Raw genomic sequence first — 18587 nt, forward strand, 5'->3', positions numbered from 1 at the left:
AATCCCTCCTCCCTCCTTTTTTATAGCAGACTCTGCATCTTTTCTGGGGTGTTAATTTGCAGGCAGTGGGGGGGATCCTAGTGGGAAAATGCCTGCCACAGAGTCGCTCAACATTTTCAGATTGAACAGTGGGAGGATTAGGGGTCTGGTTAAACAAAATATCAGATGTTACATTTAACACAAATTCCAAAAAAGTATAAGTTTTCCCTGTGCCTGTTTTTTTGTACAGCACATATGCATTATATACTGCGATCTGCATAATATAAAAGGCTACTTTTTTGTACCAAGTTCTAGTTTTTCTTTGAATTAGATATGGCTGCAGGCACCGGTCAGCTAAATCTACCCCCCCCCATGTTTTTGTTGTACTCCACAATGCACTTTGGCTTTCGGATCTGTGCAGATCTTCCCTTCACAGACACTGGCACTGTAGCTTCATCGTGCATTGTGGAGAGCATGTACACATCTTTTTTATCAGTGTACCGAAGGGCCAGTAGCTCATTGTGGCGTAAAGCTGACGTTGTGCCCCTACTTTTTTTTCCATATGTCAGCTTCTGGGGGAAACCTTTGCGATTTTTTCTTGTTGTGCCACAGGCCACGGTTTCAAAATAAAACAAAAATTTTAATAGCTCTGTGCTGGTGTAAAAATTATCGAGCCACAAATGGTACCCTTTATTTAGCAGGGGTAGTAGGAGATCCCACACAATTTTCCCACTTGTGCCAACTGAATCTGGGCAGCCAGGTGGATCCAAGTGGCTATCCTTTCCCTGGTAGATGCGAAATGCCCAGGTATACCCAGTACTGCATTCACAGAGCTTATAAAATTTTACCCCATAGCGGGACCTCTTGGATGGTATATATTGCTTGAAAAGCAATCTCCCCTTAAATTTCATGAGGGACTCATCAATGCAAATGTCCTGCTCAGGTATGTAAACTTCTTTAAATTTTTGGGGCAGGTGGCTTATCAGGGGCCTTAGTTTATATAACCTGTCATGCAGGGGGTCATTTTTGGGGGGGCACTTGGTATTATCATTAAAATGGAGAAACCGCAGCAATTGTTCATATCTGTCCCTCTTCATAACCCCTGGAAAAAGAGGGGTAGCCAGGATGGGGTTCTGGCTCCAGTATGAACGAATGCTGGGTTTCTTCACAATCCCCATTATTAATGTCAGGGCCCAAAACTTTTTAATCTCTGGTATGTCAGTGGGATGCCAGGTATTTTTTCTGACATACAGAGATTGGGGATTTTTGGACAGATACTGGCTGGCATATAAATTTGTTTGAGCAACTATATGCTCAAACATAGCATCTGTCAGAATCAGTGACATATAGTTTATTGGCTCACATACTGGAACATCACTTGTTATGCCAGGAGTCTCAGTAAATTCTGGCATTTCTGGGGCAGTGAAATTTGGGGGTATCCAATTTTGGTCATTTGTGCGACGCCTCCTTTTAGGTGGCGGGCAGGGAGCACCAGCATCAGATGTATCACTCAGGGGCTCTATATCTGATGCCGTAAGGGTTGCGCTGTCAGACAGAGCAGAGAGGGTTTCACTCCCTGAATCTGCGGCAAGAATGGCATAAGCCTCTTCTGCTGAATAGCGTGCCATAAGGGATTTTTTTCAGTACAAAGTACCACTTCACCACCACCAATTACCACTTCACCTTCCCCAAAATCCCACTAAACCACCCCAATTACCACCTCCCAATTACCACCCACCTATTCCCACCCACCCTATTCCCTTTTTTTTTTTTTTTTTTTAAATTATGATTTTTTCTTTATATATATTTTTTTTTTTTTTTTTTTTTTTTATAAACTAAAAAAAAAAAGGAACTGGGAAGGGTAGTGATTGGGAACAGCAGGGAAGGGGTTAATAATAACTAAAGATCCCCACAAATAAACTTTTGGGCACTGATCAAAGCCCTGACAGGCTGATCACTGTGATATTAGGCTGATCACAGTAGCAGCTCAGTGATCAGCAGCAAAAACAATATATATATATATTTGTAACCCCCACAAATAAACCCCCAACGCTTTTGATCAACACTGATCAAAGCCCTAACAGGCTAAGCAAGTTATATTAGGCTGATCACAGTAGCAGCTCTGTGATCAGCAGCAAAAAAAATATATATATTGTTTGTAACTATATTTTTTCTCCCTCTCTAGCTTTCTGCAGCACACACCAACACTAAACTGTCTTCCTCTCTCTCTCAGATCGCACTGAGAGCAGAGAGGAAGCGGATACACTTGTAACAGCCAATGATTCCACTCATTGGCTGCTACAGTGTTACAGGGGACAATCGATACACCCCCTCCATGCTGATTGGATCCTGGGGGAGTGCCAGAGGTGCTAGGCACATCCCCCAACCGGATCCACAACAAACAAAATAACGGAGGGGGCACAGGAGCTGAAAACCGTTATGCCGTTCTATTCCGTCATAACGGCTCTAAAGCCCAGTGTAATTATGACGGAATGGAACGGCATAACGGCGTTAAAAGGTTAAAAAAGATTTTAACTATGTATTGACTGTAAATATTTCACATTTGTTAATGCTAATATGCTATATGTTGTATGTATGATGGGTGTTTGTTTTTTTAAAACAATTTTTTTTTCTACATTGACTTCTATGGGGAATGTGATAAAGCCTATGGAGTTTGTGCAATCTTGGGTGTTTCTTTTTCCCACTTTTAAAACTTAAGTTTGTTTTTTTCGCAGTATTCGGGTTAACGCTAGCGCAAAATACATTTTCTTGGACTTTGTAATACCTGCGAAACCCGAATAGCACAAAAAGCTTAAAGGGATAGATTAGGGCATGTAATTTTAAACAACTTTCCAATTTACTTTTATAATCAATTTTGAATTGTTCTCTTGGTATTCTTAGTTGAAAACTAAACCTAGGTAGGTTCAAATGCTAATTTCTTAGCCCTTGAAGGAGGCCTCTTATCTGAATGCATTTTGACATTTTTTCAAAACTAGAGGGCGTTAGTTCATGTATGCAATATAGATAACATTGTGCTCACACACGTGAGGTTACCTAGGAGTCAGCACTGATTGGATAAAATGGAAGTCTGTCAAAAGAACTTAAATAAGGGGGCAGTTTGCAGAGGCTTAGATACAAAGTAATACGTGTATTAATATAACAGTGTTGGTTATGCAAACTATGGAATGGTTAATAAAGGGATTATCTATATTTTTAAACAATACAAATTCTGGTGTAGACTGTCCCTTTAACGCTAGCAGCGTTTTTGCTAATGCAAAAAAAAACAAATACCGAGCCACCTATAATCTAGCCCTTAATACACTCCAGCAGGTAAAATGGATAACTGGAAACACATTAAAGGAGAGAATAGAGAATATTTTACAGTACAATGTCACAAAAAACAACAACATTACCTTAAAATGAGAATTAAAATACAACTGTTAGGAAAAGACAATATACTAATTACAAATACTGTGGAACCAGGAAACTTAATCTACAGTATAATTAAATAAATACATTTCCAATAATCACCTAAATATTAATTCATGGACATTTTAATTAAAGGGACACTCAAGTCAAAATAAACTTTTTGATTCAAAAAGCGCATGCAGTTTTAAGACACTTTCCAAGTTACCTTTCATTGTCAAATTTTGCACAACCTTTTTATATTACACTTCTGGGGATCCTACTGAGCATATGCACAAGCTCACAGGGTTTACGTATACTAGTCTGTGATTGGCTGGTGTCTGTCACATGATACAGGGGGCTGGGGGGGGGGGGGAATTGCCAGAAAAAAATCTACTGCTTATTTGAAATTCAGAGTAGGTGTAATTGTATTGTCTTTATTATGCACTTGTTAATTATGCAATTATACTGTATTTAGTGAGTGTTTAAAGTTTTCCCATTGATGTTAGTGTATTTTACAGATGTGCATTTGGATCCTTCATTAGGGGATTCTGCTCATTTTTTTAGAGCCAGATTTATTTTTGTGAAAATTCAAATAAAGATCTTACGGCTAGATTTGGAGTTTTGTCGGTAACGACCCGAAAAACTAACGCCGGCTTTTTACTGGCCGCACCATAAAAATAACTCTGGTATTGAGAGTCCACATAAAGGCTGCGTTAGGCTCCAAAAAAGGAGCGTAGAGCATTTTTAACGCAGCTTCAACTCTCGATACCAGAGTTGCTTACGGACGCGGCCAGCCTCAAAAACGTGCTCGTGCACGATTCCCCCATAGGAAACAATGGGGCTGTTTGAGCTGAAAAAAAACCTAACACCTGCAAAAAAGCCACGTTCAGCTCCTAACGCAGCCCCATTGTTTGCTATGCGGTAACCCTTCCTACGTCTGCACTTAACACTCTAACATGTACTCCGAGTCTAAACACCCCTAACCTTACACTTATTAACCCCTAATCTGCCGCCCCCGCTATCGCTGACCCCTGCATATTATTATTAACCCCTAATCTGCCGCTCCGTAAACCGCCGCTACTTACATTATCCTTATGTACCCCTAATCTGCTGCCCTAACATCGCCGACCCCTATATTATATTTATTAACCCCTAATCTGCCCCCCACAACGTCGCCTCCACCTGCCTACACTTATTAACCCCTAATCTGCCGAGCGGACCTGAGCGCTACTATAATAAAGTTATTAACCCCTAATCCGCCTCACTAACCCTATAATAAATAGTATTAACCCCTAATCTGCCCTCCCTAACATCGCCGACACCTAACTTCAATTATTAACCCCTAATCTGCCGACCGGAGCTCACCGCTATTCTAATAAATGTATTAACCCCTAAAGCTAAGTCTAACCCTAACACTAACACCCCCCTAAATTAAATATAATTTTAATCTAACGAAATTAATTATCTCTTATTAAAAAAATTATTCCTATTTAAATCTAAATACTTACCTGTAAAATAAATCCTAATATAGCTACAATATAAATTATAATTATATTATAGCTATTTTAGGATTAATATTTATTGTACAGGTAACGTTGTATTTATTTTAACCAGGTACAATAGCTATTAAATAGTTAAGAACTATTTAATAGCTAAAATAGTTAAAATAATTACAAATTTACCTGTAAAATAAATCCTAACCTAAGTTACAATTAAACCTAACACTATACTATCAATAAATTAATTAAATAAACTACCTACAATTACCTACAATTAACCTAACACTACACTATCAATAAATTAATTAAATACAATTCCTACAAATAAATACAATTAAATAAACTTGCTAAAGTACAAAAAATAAAAAAGAACTAAGTTACAAAAAATAAAAAAATATTTACAAACTAATTACACCTACTCTAAGCCCCCTAATAAAATAACAAAGCCCCCCAAAATAACAAAATGCCCTACCCTATTCTAAATAACTAAAGTTCAAAGCTCTTTTACCTTACCAGCCCTGAACAGGGCCCTTTGCGGGGCATGCCCCAAGAAGTTCAGCTCTTTTGCCTTTTAAAGAAAACATACAATACCCAAGCCCCCCAACATTACAACCCACCACCCACATACCCCTAATCTAACCCAAACCCCCCTTAAATAAACCTAACACTAAGCCCCTGAAGATCTTCCTACCTTGTCTTCACCATACCAGGTTCACCGATCCGTCCTGAAGAGCTCCTCCGATGTCCTAATCCAAGCCCAAGCGGGGGGCTGAAGAGGTCCATGATCCGGATGAAGTCTTCATCCAAGCGGGAGCTGAAGAGGTCCATGATCCGGATGAAGTCTTCTATCAACGGCATCTTCAATCTTCTTTCTTCCGGATCCATCTTGCAGACCTCCGACGCGGAACATCCTGCTGGCCCGTCGGACTAACGACGAATGACGGTTCTTTAAGGGACGTCATCCAAGATGGCGTCCCTCGAATTCCGATTGGCTGATAGGATTCTATCAGCCAATCGGAATTAAGGTAGGAAAATTCTGATTGGCTGATGGAATCAGCCAATCAGATTCAAGTTCAATCCGATTGGCTGATTCAATCAGCCAATCAGATTGAGCTCGCAATCTATTGGCTGTTCCGATCAGCCAATAGAATGCGAGCTCAATCTGATTGGCTGATTGGATCAGCCAATCGGATTGAACTTGATTCTGATTGGCTGATTCCATCAGCCAATCAGAATATTCCTACCTTAATTTCGATTGGCTGATAGAATCCTATCAGCCAATCGGAATTCGAGGGACGCCATCTTGGATGACGTCCCTTAAAGGAACCGTCATTCGTCGTTAGTCCGTCGGGCCAGCAGGATGTTCCGCGTCGGAGGTCTGCAAGATGGATCCGGAAGAAAGAAGATTGAAGATGCCGTTGATAGAAGACTTCATCCGGATCATGGACCTCTTCAGCTCCCGCTTGGATGAAGACTTCATCCGGATCATGGACCTCTTCAGCCCCCCGCTTGGGCTTGGATTAGGACATCGGAGGAGCTCTTCAGGACGGATCGGTGAACCTGGTATGGTGAAGACAAGGTAGGAAGATCTTCAGGGGCTTAGTGTTAGGTTTATTTAAGGGGGGTTTGGGTTAGATTAGGGGTATGTGGGTGGTGGGTTGTAATGTTGGGGGGCTTGGGTATTGTATGTTTTCTTTAAAAGGCAAAAGAGCTGAACTTCTTGGGGCATGCCCCGCAAAGGGCCCTGTTCAGGGCTGGTAAGGTAAAAGAGCTTTGAACTTTAGTTATTTAGAATAGCGTAGGGCATTTTGTTATTTTGGGGGGCTTTGTTATTTTATTAGGGGGCTTAGAGTAGGTGTAATTAGTTTAAAATTGTTGTAATATTTTTCTGATGTTTGTAAATATTTTTTTATTTTTTGTAACTTAGTTCTTTTTTATTTTTTGTACTTTAGCAAGTTTATTTAATTGTATTTATTTGTAGGAATTGTATTTAATTAATTTATTGATAGTGTAGTGTTAGGTTAATTGTAGGTAATTGTAGGTAGTTTATTTAATTAATTTATTGATAGTATAGTGTTAGGTTTAATTGTAACTTAGGTTAGGATTTCTTTTACAGGTAAATTTGTAATTATTTTAACTATTTTAGCTATTAAATAGTTCTTAACTGTTTAATAGCTATTTTACCTGGTTAAAATAAATACAAAGTTACCTGTAAAATAAATATTAATCCTAAAATAGCTATAATATAAATATAATTTATATTATAGCTATATTAGGGTTTATTTTACAGGTAAGTATTTAGCTTTAAATAGGAATAATTTATTTAATAAGAGTTAATTTATTTTGTTAGATAAAAATGATATTTAACTTAGGGGGGTGTTAGTGTTAGGGTTAGACTTAGCTTTAGGGGTTAATACATTTATTAGAATAGCGGTGAGCTCCGGTCGGCAGATTAGGGGTTAATAATTGAAGTTAGGTGTCGGCGATGTTAGGGAGGGCAGATTAGGGGTTAATACTATTTATTATAGGGTTAGTGAGGTGGATTAGGGGTTAATAACTTTATTATAGTAGCGCTCAGGTCCGGTCGGCAGATTAGGGGTTAATAAGTGTAGGCATGTGGAGGCGACGTTGAGGGGGGCAGATTAGGGGTTAATAAATATAATACAGGGGTCGGCGGTGTTAGGGGCAGCAGATTAGGGGTACATAAGGATAACGTAGGTGGCGGCGCTTTGCGGTCGGCAGATTAGGGGTTAATAAGTGTAGGTAGGTGGAGGCGACGTTGTGGGGGGCAGGTTAGGGGTTAATAAATATAATACAGGGGTCGGCGGTGTTAGGGGCAGCAGATTAGGGGTACATAAGGATAACGTAGGTGGCGGTCGGCAAATTAGGGGTTAAAAAAAATTATTCGAGTGTCGGCGATGTGGGGGGACCTCGGTTTAGGGGTACATAGGTAGTTTATGGGTGTTAGTGTACTTTAGAGCACAGTAGTTAAGAGCTTTATAAACCGGCGTTAGCCCAGAAAGCTCTTAACTACTGACTTTTTTCCTGCGGCTGGAGTTTTGTCGTTAGATGTCTAACGCTCACTTCAGAAACTACTCTAAATACCGGAGTTAGAAAAATCCCATTGAAAAGATAGGATACGCAATTGACGTAAGGGGATCTGCGGTACGGAAAAGTCGCGGCTTAAAAGTGAGCGTTAGACCCTATTTTGAGTGACTCCAAATACCGGCGGTAGCCTAAAACCAGCGTTAGGAGCCTCTAACGCTGGTTTTCACGGCTACCGCCAAACTCTAAATCTAGGCCTATGTGTGTTGAACTTTCACAAGAATAAATCCAGCTCTGTAAAAAAAAACCCGAATGCCATGAGCGGCCGCTTTCTTCCACAAAGGATCTGAATGAACACATCGCTAGTGTATTGATATTAAAAAATGTTTTGCTATTTGTTATATATGGATACCATTCATTTTTGTTGAGTTCTCTTATAAATTATATTTTGTGTTTATATTAGAATAATTGTTTACAAACACACAATCATTTGAATTTATGCAAATGAAAATATTCACTGTCATAACAAGAGATGGGTATTGGATGTAAGCCTACAAGTTATTTGTAATTCTCCAGTTACGTACATATTAAGACTAAAAAAAAATAAAAAAATTTTAGTTAAAAAGTAATGTGGACAGTATTTTCACATCCATTCTACAGAGAGTTGGAGATTAGATTATTTCAAGGACTGGGTGGTATGTGTAAATGAAATAACTGTGATGAGACAATTCCAGATGGATAACAATAAAAAAATTGTTCTATTGTTGGCTGTAACTATACTTCTTGAAAAAAGGTGTGTTGTTAATCCTGTCCTGATATATTATATAAAAAAATACAGGTAGCAGTGAGTCCATACAGATAGCATTCCATATAAATGTAAATATAAGTAATCAGAGAACTTACAACTCTAATTTATATGGACTGCTATCTGTACATTTTATATTGTACATCAGTGATGGCCAACTTCCTAACACATGGGGCCACAGATCAATATTTTAGAAGCTTTAAGGGCTGCAGAAACATTTTGACTATTAAACACACAAATAATGATAAGGGCAAGATTAGGTAAGGTTCCAGGGTACCCGCTATCTGCTTTTCTCCCCTCATTTGTTTCTCATCTCCTTTTGAACTGTTGCCACCATGTTTGCCCACCCACTAGAAGTCCCAGGAAAATCCCTGTTAGTAGTAAGTCCAAGAGATAAACAGGTCAACACCCAAATCTTGAAGAAATATGTGTGGCTCAGTTCTTAAAAACAGGAGTACTGGATGACTAATGGAGGAGGGAGTTTGTTCCATAGAACAAAGGTTTCAGCTAATATTTTTGGTAGTTTAGTTTTGTGAATTTGTTTAGAAGTGGCAGTCAACAGTGATTGCCAAGATGAGATCTGAAAAGTTGTTTGTGCCAATCCATTCTGTGTGTCTTCACAAATCAAGTATATCCAATCCCCAATTCGCTCTTCATACAGGATCTGTTAGGAGCTCCTGGGCTTGATATAAGGCTACACTCAGACAGCAGAATAAAACTTATAGTGCATACAGTCATATCATTGCAACCCTGTAGATATGTTGTTCCAGAGGACAGCATAGACCTCATAGGGAGTGATTCTGAAGGTTTCTTTCTTATTTCCCACTTTGTCCCAAAAACCTTAGAGGAAGAAGATCCACAATAGTTGGTAACGTATATAGTACTGAATGGAAAATACTCACACGCAGTTCAAATTTTCAAAGTTGTATTCATAACAACCAAGTCAATTTAAAATGTTCTTTATTTTTAAAGTGTAAAAAGCTCACACTTAAACTAAAATATCATAAAATAAAATTTAGACTCATAGAAGCAATTTAGGCTGCTGAGGGGCCTCTTTGTTTACATAAGATCATGTTCGAAAATCATGGAGGATCTCTTTAAATATCTTTTCCAGCCTATCACCAATGTAAAGTGCCCCAATACATGATATCTCACACATCAAAAAATAACCACTAGCAACATGGAAAAACAATAATTACAAATGCAACACTTAGGAAACATGTTTGCAAACTGGGTTCTGTAAATGCGTTTAATTGTTACATATTAATAGGAATTCCGATAGGCGCCACCTGTAGGTTTTTCGAAAAGTTCTCAATATATGGTCCTGATTTTTTACCTAAACCTCAAATATAAATAGATGCAAATGCCCATGAGAACTATCTTGTTCCATGGTTGTGTCACATTATTTCAAAGCTGAGGAGGTGTATTTATTTATTGTTTTAACTCTTTCAAAGTTTTTATTTTTGTGTGCAGGTTTTGAATGCATGGTCATACAACTATCCTTGAAAGTGCTTCTTGCAGCAAGAAGTTAACAGTTGCAAGATAAAAGCTGCTCCGTTGTTTTCAATGGAGCTGAACTTGCTATTTGGTGAGTGGCGTATTTAGGTTTTGTGCTGCCCTAGGCATTCAAAATTCTAACAGCAGGAGCAAGCTGCACTTAGTGATATGGCACGGTCGGGCCGGGCTGTGACTATACAGCTGGCCCGATGCGCTGTGTAATAAAAACAGACCCGGTCAGAAGAGTACAGAGAGCGGGTCTGAAAAACTGACATATTTTTAAAAAATTCAAAGGAAAGCTAAGGTTTTATAACGATAGCACTAATACAATGTTATATAATTCTGCACTATGTGCAGAATTATATAACATTATTTTTTAGGTTTACTGTCCCTTTAATATTTTTTTGGGTCAGTGTGTAAAATTCATAACAATTCAAGGGGTTGAATTGCATGCATCTCATACCATTTTCTCCCTGAGAGAAGGGAGAGAAAAGAAGGGAGAGAAAAGAAGGGGAGGGGAAAAAAGAAGGAAGGGAGGGAGAGAGAGAGAGAGAGAGAGAGAGGGAGAAGTGGGGAAGGAGAGGAGAATAGGGGGAGGGAAGGAAAGGAGTAAAAGAAGGGAGCAAGGGAGGGAGTTGAGAGAAAGAAGGGAGCGAGATAGGGAGGGTAGGGAGGAAGGGAGGTAGAAAGGGAAAGAAGAGAGAGAGAAGAGGAAGGGAAGGAAAGAAGAATATACTTTGAAACAATCACTGGCCTGCACATGCAACAACATACAGTAATTACAATCATTCAAGTAATGAAACTTTTTAAGTGTCCATTTACTATTTACTCTGTGGGTTCATGAATGCAGAGAAAGCTAGCTATAAGTAGCTAACATACATTAGCACCGAGAGTTTCTGATTAGACATCACAAGCTGATCTAAGCAGTGCACAGACGCATCCAGTCTGTTAGTTACTAAGACCTGCAATAAGCACTGCGCTCACAGACCCACCACAGCTGACAAGGGTAGACAGCATATCGGCACAAGGTCTTCTCCTTCAGCCTCACCTTGTAAGCATATCCCCAGGCAAGTTTCTCACCAAGAATGCTTCCACTGCAAAAATGCCGGTGGCTCTTAATGAAGCAACGGTTTAAAGGAGCACTGCCTGTGAAGAGCGACCTTAATCAGCTCACATGCCTTGTCTTCTCTGTAAAAGCCTGCACTTTATCGCTCACTGTACTGTGTGCTGGCTTTTGGAGAGATGATAGGGCAGATGTGCTGCCCCTTCAAAATCTCCTGCCCTAGGCACAGGCCTTGTTGGCCTAGGCTATAATATGCCCCTGAAGGGCAGTCACAAATCTTTATGAATTCCACAATTTTCATGAGGTAAAGTAAATGTATGTTTTTTCAAGATAATGATTTTACAAACAAGCTTTATTGAATCTAGGCCATTGGCCATATAAAACTGGTATTTTTTTGTTAATCGGTAAGTTATTGTCAGGATTCCATAAGCTCTCTTTTTCCCAGAATTCAAAATGCTTGGTGGGAACACCGCTGGTGACTTCCCTCCCTATGTCCTGCCTGATATTTAACCAGCAGACTCTAGATTCAGAGTTCAGCTTGATCTGATTGTACCACTAGAGGAGGTTTTTCTGTAGGAGTTTCTGGAAGAATGTTGTCATCAGAAGGTGTGTCTCCCAGCTACACCCTTTCTGGATGCTGCAACCTTGGCCTTTACTCCTTGCTCTGGCATTGGAATATTTTCTGTGTTTGTGTTTTTGGTTCCTGTTCATTCTGTGCTGGATTTCCTGGCTGTGACTTTGATTGTGTTTTTGACTCGACACTTGCTGCATGCCTTTGAATCTTAGACTCACCTAACCTCCTCTTTGCATTTGACCCAGTTAGTACTATCTTGGACTTCTCTATTTCAGTTTTCATACCTCCAGTACTTTATTGCCTGATGTGCCTATTTGCTTGTCCTGTCTCCAACTCTGCCTCTGTCTGATGCTGATTGCAGCGTATATTCAGCACCATGGTATCCCTTACCTGGCCCAGAAGAAGGCACTCTCTTGCTTGGCCCTAAAGCAGGAACTCCAGGACATTGCTCTAGTCTGTCTCAACTTGCACCTAAATGGTTTACACCAGCTGACATCTGTTATACCAGTTTGTACAGTTTGATCCAGTTAACAGTTTCCAGTATCTTTCCTGTTTGTTTCCTATTTCCCAGTATAATCTGTTTCAAGACATTACTCACTATTTGACTGTGTAACTTTCTCCTAATAAAAAGAAATGTTAGTCTCCTCTATCGGTATGTAACCTGCTCACCTTCCCACTACCTCTGCCTTTGGACTCATCCTTTTAGAAAGGCTGCAACCCTGACAGTTATGTGTTTTCCTGTGATTAAAAAAAATTCCCCTTCTCCACAAGAGATTTTTAGTTTGCAATACTGAAAAAGTATCATATCTATCCTCATACAAAGTGAATAGAGATTGAAGTGTCCAATGATGTGCAACACACAAAAATTGTATACAACGTTGCACACATACACCTTTTGATGCCAGCAAGTTTAAAAGCAACACAAATATAGATGACAAATATTTTGATTTTAAAAACATTATATAGATCATATATACTTTATGTAAAATAAATAACAATCCACAAAGTAAAAGCCCCACATACATAGTGTAAATCATGATCGATAGTCAATGTACCTTGTGGGGACACAAGCCAGAACCTCAGGTTTAAGGGTAACCATTCATCATGTCTGAAGGCCAGAATTAAAGATGGTATGGGGCTGAATAGGTGGGAATATAATGTCCACCTGGAACGTTAGGCTTTCAGGCTCTTAGCTTCTATTGAACAGTCTATATTGGTGAGTGCTTCTAGAGGAGCCAAGATAAAGATTTTTTTTTTTGTACATGTACTGTGTCTTGTATGAGAGAGATAGGACATAAACATTTTAAAACATGAGGACAAAGATCTGTATAAATGTAACCTTTAGTTATAATTTTTTTTAAAAAAGCTTTAATTTATAATTAATATTGTTATCTTTTTCTGTTTTTTTACATTATTCTATACAGAGCGAACAAACAGCATAAGCAGTGCCCAGTTTGAAAATGGAGATGGCTGCTATATTCAAAAGTCAAAAAGGAGGAAAAAGATAGAAATGCAGCAACTATCTACAAATAACAGGACTAAAATAGAAAGGGTGAGGAGTAACAGCTCAGCTGCTAACCTGATGGCAAAGAAGAGAGTGATCCGAATGCTCATTGTAATTGTCATCTTGTTTTTTTTGTGCTGGACTCCTGTATTTAGCGCAAATGCCTGGAGAGCCTTTGACACCACATCAGCAGATATTCTCCTCTCTGGAGCTCCCATTTCTTTTATACATCTGCTGTCCTATACCTCTGCTTGTGTGAATCCCATCATTTACTGCTTCATGAACAAACGTTTTCGTCTGGGATTCATAGCAACGTTCACTTGTTGCGCAAAGAGAGATGCTCAGGGCAGAGAGATGACGCCTGGAATAGCAGAAGAAGAGGGCAGGACAACAGGAGCGTCATTGTCCAGGTACACCTACACCAACATCAGTATATCTGCAACTACGTCTGCCCCTACATGAATGTAAGTGGAGATTACTTATAAAGGACTGACTGGTTGCACAATGGAATTTATAACAATCGTAGAATTGGACACTGGAACTGTTGGCCACTGTGTTCCATTGAGAGTTGAATTTTGATCAATAAAGTTGTTTTTTTCTGTACTTCATTGTAAATCTGCATAAAGTTCATGTTCGCCATATTTGTGCGAATCGTTCATACCTCTTGAAGCAACTTTTTTTTTGTAAAAAAAGTATTTTTTACATGTTATTCATGTGTGTACAGAGACATTACATTTATAGGCTTTTAGAAAGGCTTAAACAACCTTGAAAATTAGCGCACTCTGTATAATATTAAAATTTTAAATAAATTGTCATTTTTCTGTGATCTTGTTCTATATTAAAGAATAATGTGTGCGCTTTTTAAAAATAGCAGTCTCCAACCATTTTCATACAATAACAACAGATGCCAATTAAAAGATTAGAGGTCAGGGTGTATTTAAAAACCCAGACTTGATAGAGAAATAACAGAGGATTTAAAGGGACATGAAATCCAAATAGTATATTTCATGATTTAGAAAAAGTATGCATTTTTAAACAATTTTCCAATGTACTTCTATTTGCTAATTTGCTTCATTCTCTTGATATAATTTGTTGAAAAGCATATCAAAATAGGCTCAGTAGCTACTGATTGGTGGCTGCACAAAGATGCATTGTGTGATTGGCTCTCCCATGTGCATTGCTATTTCTTCAACAAAGGCTATCTAAAGAATGCAGCAAATTAGCTAGTACTAACTTGCAGGTAGATTACAAATTGTGTGTTCGTGTTTTAACGTTGAAAAAATGGTAATTTCAGCGTTAAAACAGCACCGCAGCCATTACAAATCTTGTCGGTATAGCTGTACCGCAAGTCTTTTAGCCTGTAACGCAACGTCAGTCCCGCACATGTAAAAATGACGTTTTTTTCATGGGACTTCCATAGCGCTGCCATTACAAGTTTTGCGGTGAGGCTAAAAAGCTTGCGTTACACCCTATAATGACACAATCCGTACCCCCATCTGAGAGCAGTAGTTATGAGTTTTACGCAACAAAACTGTTACACAAAACTCATAACTAAACTGTAACAAAGTACACTAACACAAATAAACTACCTATTAACCCCTAAACCGAGGCCCTCCTGCATCGCAAACACTATTTTTAAGTTATTAACCCCTAATCTGCTGCTCCCGACATCGCCGCCACTAATAAAAACATAATTTATGTAAGAACTTACCTGATTAATTCATTTCTTTCATATTGGCAAGAGTCCATGAGCTAGTGACGTTTGGGATATACAATCCTACCAGGAGGGGCAAAGTTTCCCAAACCTCAAAATGCCTATAAATAGACCCCTCACCACGCCCACAATTCAGTTTAATGAATAGCCAAGTAGTGGGGTGATAGAAAAAGGAGTACAAATGCATACAAAAAAGAGGAACTGGAAATATAATTTTGCTTTTATACAAAAAATCATAACCACCAGAAAAAGGGTGGGTTCTCATGGACTCTTGCCAATATGAAAGAAATTAATTTATCAGGTAAGTTCTTACATAAATTATGTTTTCTTTCATGTAATTGGCAAGAGTCCATGAGCTAGTGACGTTTGGGATAGAAGAGTCACTAGAAAGGGAGGGATAAAATAAAAACAGCCATTTTCTGCTAAAAAAAAGTTAAATCCACAAAAAAATAAGTTTTTCTCATAAATTTAAAGAAAAAACTTTAAACATGAGCAGAAGAATCAAACTGAAACAGCTGCCTGAAGAACTTTTCTACCAAAAACTGCTTCAGAAGAAGAAAATACATAAAAATTGTAAAATTTAGTAAATGTATGCAAAGAAGACCAAGTTGCTGCTTTGCAAATCTGATCAACTGAAGCTTCATTCTTAAAAGCCCAAGAAGTGGAGACTGATCTAGTAGAATGAGCTGTGATCCTCTGAGGCTCCAAATAAGCTTTATGAATCAAAAACTTTAACCAAGATGCCAAAGAAATGGCAGAAGCTTTCTGACCTTTTCTAGAACCAGAGAAGACAACACATAGATTAGAAGTCTTCCTGAAATCTTTAGTAGCTTTAACATAATATTTCAACATCCAAAGAATGTAAAGATCTTTCAAGAGAATTCTTAGGATCAGGACACAAGGAAGGAACAACAATTTCCCTACTAATGTTGTTAGAATTCACAACCTTAGGAAGAAATTTAAATGAAGTCCGCAAAGCAGCCTTATCCAGATGAAAAATCAGAAAAGGAGACTCACAAGAGAGAGCAGACAATACGGAAACTCTTTGAGCGGAAGGGATAGCCAAAAGAAACAACACTTTCCAAGAAAGTAGTTTAATATCCAAATAATGCATAGGCTCAAAAGGAGGAGCATGCAAAGTCTTCAAAACCAAATTAAGACTCCAAGGAGGAGAGATTGATTTAATAACAGGCTTGATACGAACCAAAGCCTGAACAAAACAGTGAATATCAGGAAGCTTAGAAATCTTTCTATGAAATAAAATAGAAAGAGCAGAGATTTGTCCCTTCAAAGTACTTGCAGACAAACCTTTATTCAAACCATCCTGAAGAAACTGTAAAATTCTAGGAATTCTAAAAGAATGCCAGGAGAATTTATGAGAAGAACACCATGAAATATAGGCCTTCCAAACTCGATAATAAATCTTCCTTGAAACAGACTTATGAACCTGTAGCATAGTATTAATCACTGAGTCAGAGAAACCTCTATGACTAAGCACTAAGCGTTCAATTTCCATACCTTCAAATTTAACGATTTGAGATCCTGATGGAAAAACAGCCCTTGAGACATAAGGTCTGGTCTTAAAGGAAGTGGCCAAGACTGGAACTGGACATCCGGAAAAGATCTGCATACCAAAACCTGTGAGGCCACGTTGGTGCTATCAGAAACACATACAATTGTTCCATAATGATCTTGGAGATTACTCTTGGAAGAAGAACTAGAGGCGGAAAGATATAAGCAGGTTGGTAAAACCAAGGAACTGCTAAAGCATCCACCATCTCTGCCTGAGGGTCCCTGAACCTGGTTTCTCATTTAGATAAGAAGCCATCAGATCTATTTCTGGAAGACCCCACATCTGTATAATCTGACAAAATACATCTGGATGCAGAGACCACTCCCCCGGATGTAAGGTCTGATGGCTGAGATAATCCGCTTCCCAATTGTCTACACCTGGGATATGCACCGCAGAAATTAGACAAGAGCTGGATTTCGCCCAAGAAAGTACCCAAGATACTTCTTTCATAGCTACGGGACTGCAAATCCAACCCTGATGATTGACATATGCCACAGTTGTGATATTGTCTGTCTGAAAACAAATGAACAGTTCTCTCTTCAACAGAGGCCAAACCTGAAGAGCCCTGAAAATAGCACGGAGTTCTAAAATATTGATTGGTAACCTCGCCTCTTGAGGTTTCCAAACCCCTTGTGCTGTCAGAGATCCCCAGACAGCTCCCCAACCTGAAAGACTTGCATCTGATGTCACAGTCCAGGTAGGATGAACAAAAGAAGCCCCTTGAACTATACGATGATGGTCTAACCACCAATTCAGAGAGAGTTAAATGTTGGGATTTAAGTATATAATGTGATATCCAAGTATAATCCCTGCACCATTGATTCAGCATACAAAGCTGTAGAGGTCTCATATGAAAACGAGCAAAGGGGATCACGCCGATGCTGCAGTCATGAGACCTAAAACTTCCATGCACATAGCCACTGAAGGGAATTTCAATCCTATTGTCTGATCCAATCAGCCAATAGGATTGAGCTGGCATTCTATTGGCTGTTCCAATCAGCCAATAGAATGCCAGTTCAATTCTATTGGCTGATTGCATCAGCCAATATGATTTTTTCTACCTTAATTCCGATTGGCTGATAGAATTCTATCAGCCAATCGGAATTGAAGGGACGCCATCTTGGATGAAGTCTTTTAAAGGAACCTTCATTCAGTCGTCGGCCGTGGACAGAAGAGGATGCTCCGCGTCGGATGTCTTGAAGATGGACCCGCTCCGCGCCGGATGAATGAAGATAGAAGATGCCGTCTGAATGAAGACTTCTGCCCGTCTGGAGGACCACTTCTGCCCGGTTGGATAAAGACTTCTGCCCAGTTGGATGAAGACTTCTGCCCGTCTGGAGGACCACTTCTGCCCAGTTGGATGAAGACTTCTCCCGGTAAGGTGATCTTCAAGGGGTTAGTGTTAGGTTTTTTTAAGAGGGTATTGGGTGGGTTTTAGAGTAGGGTTGGTTGTGTGGGTGGTGGGTTTTAATGTTGGGGGGGATTGTCATTTTTTTTTCAGGTAAAAGAGCTGATTACTTTGGGGCAATGCCCCGCAAAAGGCCCTTTTAAAAGTAATTTGTAATTTAGTGTAGGGGGGCTTTTTTATTTTGTTAGGGGGATTAGATTAGGTGTAATTAGTTTAAAAATCTTGAAATTTCTTTATTATTTTCTGTAATTTAGTGTTTGTTTTTTTTTGTACTTTAGATAATTTTATTTAATTGTAATTAATTGTATTTAATTTAGGTAATTAATTGAATTGTAGTGTAGTTTTAGGTGTAATTGTAACTTAGGTTAGGTTTTATTTTACAGGCAAATTTATCTTTATTTTAACTAGGTAGTTATTAAATAGTTAATAACTATTTAATAACTATTCTACCTAGTTAAAATAAATATAAAGTTGCCTGTAAAATAAAAATAAACCCTAAGCTAGCTACAATGTATTTT

General features: G+C 38.8%; 1 protein-coding gene across 1 annotated transcript in view; it reads left to right on the forward strand.

The window, feature by feature from the left end:
• CCKAR (cholecystokinin A receptor) overlaps positions 1-13952 on the forward strand; it is a 328056-nt gene extending 314104 nt beyond the window's left edge. Inside the window, exon 5 of the mRNA XM_053704077.1 lies at positions 13293-13952. Coding sequence (XP_053560052.1) covers positions 13293-13836 — 544 coding nt within the window. The 3' untranslated portion in view covers positions 13837-13952. The remainder of the gene's footprint in view (positions 1-13292) is intronic.
• The last annotated feature ends 4635 nt before the right edge of the window (positions 13953-18587 follow it).

The sequence above is a fragment of the Bombina bombina genome, chromosome 2 (assembly GCF_027579735.1).
Source record: "Bombina bombina isolate aBomBom1 chromosome 2, aBomBom1.pri, whole genome shotgun sequence".
NCBI lineage: Eukaryota > Metazoa > Chordata > Amphibia > Anura > Bombinatoridae > Bombina > Bombina bombina.